We start from the raw sequence: 8,338 nt of genomic DNA on the forward strand, positions 1-8,338 counted from the left end.
AGGGACAAGCAGACGGCCCACTGAGCCTGGAGCCCGATGCGGGGCTTGGTTCCAGGACCTTGAGATCATGACCCAAACTGAAATCAAGAGTCAGACACTTAACTGGCTGAGCCACCCAGGCGGCCCGCAACAAATACTTCTTAAGTACTCACCATATATGTCAGGTGCTCTGCAGGGCCCTGGGGACACAAGACCAAGAGGCAGGGCCCAGCCTTGGGAGCTCCCAGGCTCCCCAGAGTGATGGGGTGACTGGATATGCAGAGTAAGGACGAGGGAGATGTCGGGACGAGTTTTCAGGTTTCCAGCTGGGGCTTGTGGACGGCTGGTGGCGTCATTCATTGAGGTAGATGGGGGGCAGGTGACGTCTCGGGAGAAAAGCTTTGGGTGTGTTGATTTAAGGTGCTTGTGAGAGAGCCAGTGGCCCCGTGTAGGACACGGGATAGGTGGGCTGAGAGCCCCCGCGCAGGCCTGGGCCAGGGGCGCATCTGTCTGGGCATCGCTGGAGTAGACTCACCCGGACTGAAAGAACCCGCAGGCCAACCGCCCTGGTGGCAGGAGGGCGGGTTACAATGACAGAAGGGGATCCCGGGTGGCTCAGCGGTTGAGCACCTGCCTTTGGCCCAGGTCATGACCCCGGGGTCCTGGGATCGAGTCCCGCGTCGGGCTCCCTGCATGGAGCCTGCTTCTCCCTCAGCCTGTGTCTCTGCCTCTCTCTCTCTCTCTGTCTCTCATGAATAAATTAATAAAATGTTTAAAAAAATAAATAAAATGACAGGAAGGCCCAGGACTGAACTCTGAGACACTAACACTCTTTCTTTCAGCTTTTTGACGTATTTCAGACGTACAGAAAAGCAGGCAGACCGTCACAAATATTTCCCACTCTCTTCACCTACATTTCCCCAACGTTAATATTTCGCCAGATACTAAATTCTTTTCTATGTATATACATCACCTCTCCCGAGCTGTTCCAGGGTGAGCTGCGGACACGACGCTCCTTCCTCCGTCCACACTCCGGTGGCTCTTTCCTCGGAACAGGGGAGCAAGGGCCTCCTCTCCCATAACCAGACGAGCAGCGACCGCCGTCAGGAGATTAGCCTTGGTGCCGTATTTGTAACCAGCCGCAGACCTGCATCCTGTTTTGCCGATTTCCCCAATAATATCCTTGATAATCAGAGAGCATCCTGGCCGCCGTATCGCTTTTCATTGTCTTCCCTCTTGGCTTTCTACCAGTCGGGGAAAGTGCTTTCCTTCGGTGTTTCTTGGTCTTTCGCAACATTGCCATTTTCGGCAGGTACAGACCAGTTTTTTTTGTAAAATGCATCTTGACTTGAGCTTATGTGGTCTCTTCACAATTGGGCTCAGGGATCCCTGGGTGGCGCAGCGGTTTAGCGCCTGCCTTTGGCCCAGGGCGCGATCCTGGAGACCCGGGATCGAATCCCACGTCGGGCTCCCGGTGCATGGAGCCTGCTTCTCCCTCTGCCTGTGTCTCTGCCTCTCTCTCTCTCTCTCACTGTGTGCCTATCATAAATAAATAAAAATTAAAAAAAATGTTAAAAAAAAAATTGGGCTCAGGTCCTGCATCTGCAGCCCCGAAGGGATGCTGCGCCCCCGCTCAGTGCATCCTCCCAGAGGACCAGCGCATTTTCCTGCCCCCCCCCCTTCGATGTTAACTCCCATCACTCACTTGGTCATTTGGTCGAGGGGCTGCTTCCGGCCTCGCTCCTCCCTGAAAGTCACCGTTTCCCCCTTTGCTATTAGTGGGCATAGGCCAACGATGGAAGGTCAGGCCGAGGAGCAGGAGCCAGGAGGCGAGCTTGCGGAGGGGCAGGGGCGTGGGGCCGGGAAGAGGCGCCCAGGGAGGGAGGGAGCAGGGTCCTCTGGTGGGGGAGCTCCCTGGGCAGCTCGGGGTCCAGGTGGGGCACAAGAGCCCTGCAGGCGCTGAGGTGTGAAAGGAGGCCCAGGAGAGGGACAACCAGGAAAACGCTTCCCAGGGAGGTCTGGACAGGAAAGAGGGACATGGGCCGTGGAGAGACGGTGTGAGCGCGGGCTGGGGAGATGGCTTCTAGCCCCGCTCCAGAGCATGACGGGAGGGGACCAGGGGATGGGCTCTGCTTAGGCAGAGGGATGGCAGGCCCTCTGGGCGAGTCCTCCTGAACCCCAGGAGGGAATGCGGGTGTCCAAGGCATGGTTGGAGGGTTTGGGTTGGGGTCTGGCGCGGCCCTTCCCTGTGCTGAGAAGGGGGGGCACACGGGGCTGAGGGAAGGCTGGGCTCGACCCAAGTGACCTCTGCAGAGATGGGCGCTGGTGGCCTGGCGGCAAGGCCGGGGTTTGGAGGCCCTGGTCCTGACCAGCCGCTCTTCCCGGGCCGGGGACCTGGTGGTGGGGGCGGGCTGCAGGAGGTGGTGGCTCCTAGCAGTGCCACTGGCCAAGGAGGGCAGTGGGGGCAGGAGGGGACCTAGTGGTGGGGACAAAGAACTTGGGTAGGGATGGGCCTCGGTGCGGGTTGTCCGGCTAGGGTGTTAGGGTGACAGGCTGCGGGCCTGAGGAGAGCTCAGGGCCTCCAGGTTTATGAATCGGGACAGTGGGCCCTCTGAGGAGACAATGGCTGGAGGGGGACACCCTGGGTGCCGAAGCCCTCAGGGAGTGGTATCTGACGAGGAGGGGACCCTGCCTGGGTGGGGAGCAAAGAGGCCAGGGGTGCACTCACCTGGGACTCTGAGTGGCGGATGGAGCAGCTCTGCAGAGCACCGAGGGCCATCTCGGGGGGGCCGGGGGAGTCTCTGCTAAACTGGAAGGAAGGGGCCTCTGGAGCGGGAGTCGGGGCGGCCCCCCTACCCAGGAGAGCCATGCGAGGGGCTGGCAGGCAGGAGCAGGGCCGGGTGTTGTAGGAGGGCCCCTGGCTCTGAAATCCTGGGAGACTCTAGCCCGCCTGGGGCCCCGGATCAGGAGGTGGGGGCCTCAGCCCACATGGGGCCCCAGTGAGCCTTGAGGGGACCGTCACGGCTTGAGCCCGGAGGCCTGCAGCCTCCTCCAGGAAAAGCTGACGAGGATGGGGGTGAGGAGGAGGCACTGCCCGTGGCCCGAGGCCAGTCCCTGCCTTGCCCGGCCCTCTCGGCCCCCTCGGTCCAGAAATCAGAGGCTTAGCTGCCCCCTGGGTGATGGGAAGGGCACAGGGCGGGTCTGTGGCCGGCCGCGGGGTCGGGGGTGGGGGTGGGGGGCGGCTTCCCTCTGTTCCGGGCCCTTCAGTCCCACAAGGCTTCTGGGGGGCCCAGCACGTCTGGCCTGTCTGCTCCGTCCTCGCTGCGCCTGCCGGCCGCCCCGAGCTCCGAGTGGGGCCTGGTTTCCGTTAGATCGGAGGCTGCGAGCGAGCCAGAGAGCCCTGGGTTTGTGTCCCGGTTCTGTCCCTGCTACTCACATAACGGGAGACCTTGGCTAAGCCCTTGCCCCGTCCGGGGCCTCAGTTTCTTTATTCGTGTGCTGGGGCTGTGACAGGCACCCCTCTGCAGTCAGCAGTCATCCGTTCCCAAGACGGAAACCCCTCCCGGCGAGTGCGGGTCAAATCCCCAGGCTGGGCCATGCACTGGGGGTGCAGGCAGGCCCTGGGGCCCCCAGACCTCCTGGGCTTTTAGGGCCAAAGGCGCCCCCAGCATTTCCTCAGCCCGAGGGCTCATCTGGCAATCATTTGGCAGCTGGGGATCCTCTCTACCCCTCAACGTTCCCTCTCACACTGCCCTACCCCAGGTGCTCTGGGCCACAGGCACAGGGAGTGGCTTCTCCAGGCCTCGTGCCTGAAGTGCCAGCAGCGGGCAAGCCTTCCTTGAGCCGGACTGGATCTCTAACGACACCATGCCCTGGGGTGGGAGTCTGGGAAGCTATCAGACAGTCACACCTTAGTGTGAAATAATTGGCTTGATCCTTTTCCAAGGAAAAATAGCCGGAAGGGAGGGCGTGTCCAGAGCTGGGGGGGGTATGGGGGGATAGGTGGGAGGGGCAGGGGATAGAGGGCCGCCCCAGGGGACCATCCGGGCTGCAGAAACCTTTCCCCCAGGACCCACGCACACTTTGCATTCCTTCCTCCCACTTCAGAGCACCCACCGGGAGTGGAGAGCTGGCTCTGTCACACCCCCCCTCCCTTTTCCTTCCCTGACTCAGGGTTCTGGGCACCCTCAGGCTGTGTAGCCTGGTTGGGAGTAGGGAGCCGTGGGGCCTAGTTTTCAGGGTTCTATAGCTGAGCTGCCACGGTAACTGGGGGAAATAAACACTCCGGGTTTCACAGTCCAAGTTCTGCGATGATGTCATCCTAGCTCTAGCCTGCTGGGTCCTGTGGCTGGCTGCACCCCAGACGGCCTCAGCTGCTCAAGCCAGAGGCTCCACTTCCTTCCCAACCCCCATGCAGCCTCCCGAGTGGGGGAGAGAGTGGACACAGGGCCTGGTGGGGGCATCTGGGACAGGCTTCATATAGGCCTAGCTTCTCGCTGACCACTTGGACCCCTCCTGGGCCGCAGCCATGAAACTGCCCAAGGGGGCCAGGAACTCGATGTTCTATGGGCAGCACCCGGAGGAGGAAGTTCAGGTGCCCTCGTGGCAGGAGATAAAGCAGAGCCCGGTGATCATGGCAATGATCAGAGGTGAGAGCAGGCCCCCGCCCTGAGCTTGGCCTCTCCCCTCTGCAGGCCCCCGAAGGTAACCCAGCCGCAGAGCTCCTCAGGGCTCTCCTCCACGCCCACAGACATCCATACCTTCAAGCTTAACCCGAAAGGCAGTATTGGCTGCGGGGAATTGTCAGGGGGCTAGGGGTGGGAGGGAGCGTGGCGTATGAAGTGAGGCCAGTTCTGGGAAAAAGGGAGTCAAAGGAACATTTAGCTCACTCGCAGCTGGCCGGCCTCACGTCTCTCAAATCTTACTCTCAACTGAAAGCAAACTAATTCTTACTACATTGTTAATGACTGATTGTTGGCCTACGTGGGAGGTGGTTTAGTACGTGATTGTATATTTGGGGTTCTGTTGGCTGATTGTCTCAGGGTTTTCACATTACCAGGCTTGCGTGACTTTGCGTGAACTATTTCTAAGTCTCAATTTTCTCATCTGTAAGATGGGAAACACAATAGTATCAGCGTTACGGAGCTGTTAGGAGGCTTAGCTGAAATAATCGGTGTAAAACACTTGGCTGCGGTGCTTGGTGCAGAGTAAGTTCTCGGTTAATCGTAACTCTTATCTTTTGTATCACACGTTGCCCGCCTAAGGTACACTGCATTTTATCTGGGAGCACTGTCTTTCCCTAAAGGAAGCTCGATGGTGGGGTTTGTGGCAGTGTGACGTCGGCAGAGCAAGGACCCCGGTGTCCTCATGGCACACTGCCTTTGGGGCGTCCCCTGCCTCTCCCCAGTGGGTCGAGGCTGAGGGCTGCCCTGTCCATCCTTGCAGGTCCGGGCCCTGCCAAGTACCTCCGGCCGTCCTGCACGGGCTACTTAGACCATGACATCTCCATGTTCCAGGAGCCGGCCTGTACTCTGCACGCCAGGCACTCGGAGAAGCGTACGTGCTCGCCACGCCCGTGCCCGTCAGCCCGTCAGCCCTTCAGGCTTAGGGTTATTATCGTTGGATGTTTGGGGCAGCAGTGAGGGGCAGGGAGCCACTGTCCATAGCCAGGGGACCCTGGGAACCGAGGTCACCCTGAAGAGGACACCCAGGAGGCCCACTGGGGCCAGAAGGAAGCCAGCAGGGCTGCTCAGGTGGCGCGTCCCTCCATAGGCCACTCTGCGGGTAGCTCCCAGCTGGGCCCCGGAGGGAGCTTCGAGGGGGCACGGGCACTGTCCGACGCCAGAGTCTTCTCTCTGTCTTATCTCGGGCCGGGGCCCTTTAGCTCTGGCTGCTGTGGGTTCACTTGCCACAGAAGCCGGACAGAAATAGCTGGGGAGTGGGGGAACTGGTGGGAATGGTGGCTCCCCAGGCTCCCCGGTGGCTTAGAACCACCTGGAAGGGCAAGAGCAGGAAGCCACAGAAGAGCTCTGGCTGCCGGCCAAGGCCAGTGCAAGGAGAGCACGTGCGGGGGTGTCTAGGGGTGTACCCGGGGCGCTGAGATCTAGAGGCCAGCTGGGTCCCTCCCTGGCATGCCGTGGCCTCCCCAGCAGGGAAGCCCCTGTCTTGGGCTGGGCCCCTTCTTAGTACTAACAATAGCCCTTGTGCCAGTTATGACCCCTTGGTACCAGTCCCTGATGGGGGCTGACCACGCTGCCGAGCAGCTGTTCTCCGATCTATTTCTCTGAGCAAGCTCTTGAGGCTGGTAGGCCACTCGTTAAAAGCCCCATTTTGCAGATGAAGAAATCAAGGTTGGGAAACACCCAGGAGTCCAGGGAATCAGAAGGGAGCCCTCACTTCTCTACTGGGCCAGGGGATCTCACAAGGAGGCAGTCGCGGCTCACCCGAGGGTGGCCTCTGGGGCTGACCGCGCCTCTCTGGCTGCCCTGCAGGGATCATGGACATTTGCAGCTCGGGGCCTTGCTGTTTCTTGGATCCCAAAATAACTCGGTTTGGAATGTCCAGCTGCCCGCAAGTCCCCATGGAGGAGCGCATCTCTAACCTGCGTGAGACGGGATAGGAGGGGGACGTGGGGGTTGGGAGGATGGGGAATGGGAGCCGCCCTTAGCACCTGAGCAGGGACAAAGGGTTTTGACTTCCCTTTGCCAGGTGTGTCTTTGGACCTTGGCATTTCCCTGCAATGTTTCATCAAGACACTGATGTCATCATATCTGTGTCATCACAGTGCTTACGTCTTGAAGCCGACGTTACACGTATATGTCACTGGGTAGATGTTATGATAAAACTGTCACGGGGCTCCTGTTGCATCAGGGATATCGTCATGCTAACGAGCTCACAGACTAGTGATTTCGGGGTGCTTTCCGGGGGCCGTCACGGGGATGCTAACAGGATGCGGACATCCCAAGGGTGATGTTCTGATGACACTTGTGATTTCATATTATGAAAACAGCGTCAGTCCTCACGTCAGGGTGGCCGAGGTCCCTTCCCCTGCCCACAGCCCTATGCAGGGGCGGTGGTGTCCCTGCCTGACGATGAAGGGGCTATAGGAGAGTCACGTCAGGCTACCCAAGACCCTCGCCTCTCCACCATCAGCCGGACACCAGGAGACAGCCTGGCTCCCACCTGAAACCCTCCCCTTCCATTCATCCACTTGCAGGCCTGAGCCCCAACCCAGCCTCCTGCCATTACTACTTGGAGAAGATCCACCCGCCTGGGGAACGCAGGGCTCCCCAGTATGCCTTCGGCCACCGGTGCCCGTACAGAGTGCTGGACCCCAATCCAGCCCCCAACCAGTACCAGCTGCCCCTCTTGTTGGGGCCCAGCAACCCTGTCAGCCGAGCTGCTCCTTGCTATAGTCTTTCCTCGGAGCACAAGAGCTGGTTCTACAAGGAGAACGTGGCAGGGGGCCCTGGGCCAGCCGCGCACTCCCGGCCCGAGCCCTCCGTCTACCAGAACCGCAGCCCCACGTACAGCATGGCCAAGCGATTTGCCTACCCCATGGACCGCACGCCTCGGCCCGGCCCTGGCTCCCACAACGCCCAGCAGGTGACGGTGCACAAGCCCTGCGCCCCCGCTTTCTCCATGGGCATCAAGCACTCGCCCCACCTGTGCCCGCTGGTCATCGACATTCAGGACTAGGGCCCTCCCGCTGCCTGCACCCGCCCCTCCCCGCAGAAGGTATTTTTCTATATTGAACTGAGCAGCTCGCTGAGGTCTCCCGTAGCAGAGCCGGTGTGTCTAGTGCACAGAAGGCATCAGATAAATGTTTTCACTTATTTAATTTTTCATTTTGCAAGCACGGCTGCTTCCTTTGGGGCCTGCCCTGGGTGGTGAGGGGCCGGGGTGCTGGGAGGCATTGCAGGGGTCCCTGTGCGGGGGCAGGTCTGTTCTGGCTCACCAGGGAAGGCGGCCACATGTCCTCCGAGGAGCCCCGGGAGGGACCCGGACGGCTGTGTGCTGGCCCGAACTCTGCTGCTGCTCTGCTCTGTGGCCCTGCGCAGCTCCCGTCCCCGCCCTTCGGACAATGAGGGGGGAGCATCGGTCTGGAAGGTGCCGCTCCACAGCGGGGTGACTCTGATCCCCGACAGTGGTCCCGGCCCGGGACCGGAGCAGGGCAGAGGAGGGAGGTGTCGCCTGGTTGGGGTGGGGGGTGGAGGGAGATTTTCCAGGCAGAGGGACACAGGAGGACACGTGGAGACAGTGTGGGAGGGAGGCTATTCTTGGTCCGCAGAGATGGGAGCAAGGACATGCAGGGGGGACCGCAGCATGCGGGGTGGGGCCTGGGGAGGCTGACCCGCAG

The 8,338-nt window shown here is 60.6% G+C and overlaps 1 protein-coding gene and 1 long non-coding RNA gene across 4 annotated transcripts; one reads left to right on the forward strand and one right to left on the reverse strand.

The window, feature by feature from the left end:
* On the reverse strand, positions 1-4,233 carry LOC111093375. Of its 3 annotated transcripts, none has more exons than XR_005381893.1 (4): positions 4,096-4,233; positions 2,708-3,358; positions 1,685-1,997; positions 1-1,518 (listed from the first exon to the last, which is right to left on the reverse strand). It is a non-coding gene; the product is annotated as an uncharacterized LOC111093375 (long non-coding RNA). The 3 variants fall into 3 exon arrangements; XR_005381895.1 differs by having other exon boundaries at positions 1,685-2,455; XR_005381894.1 differs by having other exon boundaries at positions 2,708-3,872; positions 4,096-4,227.
* Positions 4,234-4,277: 44 nt separating this feature from the next.
* On the forward strand, positions 4,278-7,826 carry ODF3L1 (outer dense fiber of sperm tails 3 like 1). Its single transcript, XM_038579889.1, has 4 exons — positions 4,278-4,628; positions 5,425-5,535; positions 6,471-6,584; positions 7,196-7,826. The coding sequence occupies exons 1-4, from the start codon at positions 4,508-4,510 to the stop codon at positions 7,675-7,677; spliced, it is 828 nt and encodes a 275-aa protein (XP_038435817.1). The 5' UTR covers positions 4,278-4,507; the 3' UTR covers positions 7,678-7,826.
* The last annotated feature ends 512 nt before the right edge of the window (positions 7,827-8,338 follow it).

The sequence above is a fragment of the Canis lupus genome, chromosome 30, assembly GCF_011100685.1.
Source record: "Canis lupus familiaris isolate Mischka breed German Shepherd chromosome 30, alternate assembly UU_Cfam_GSD_1.0, whole genome shotgun sequence".
Lineage (NCBI taxonomy): Eukaryota > Metazoa > Chordata > Mammalia > Carnivora > Canidae > Canis > Canis lupus.

Coding starts and splice junctions, on each gene's coding strand:
- ODF3L1 (XM_038579889.1), top strand. CDS start 4,508: ATGAAACTGCCCAAGGGGGCCAGGAACTCGATGTTCTATGGGCAGCAC. Junction 4,629..5,424: donor GATCATGGCAATGATCAGAG/GTGAGAGCAGGC, acceptor CCATCCTTGCAG/GTCCGGGCCCTGCCAAGTAC. Junction 6,585..7,195: donor GGAGCGCATCTCTAACCTGC/GTGAGACGGGAT, acceptor ATCCACTTGCAG/GCCTGAGCCCCAACCCAGCC.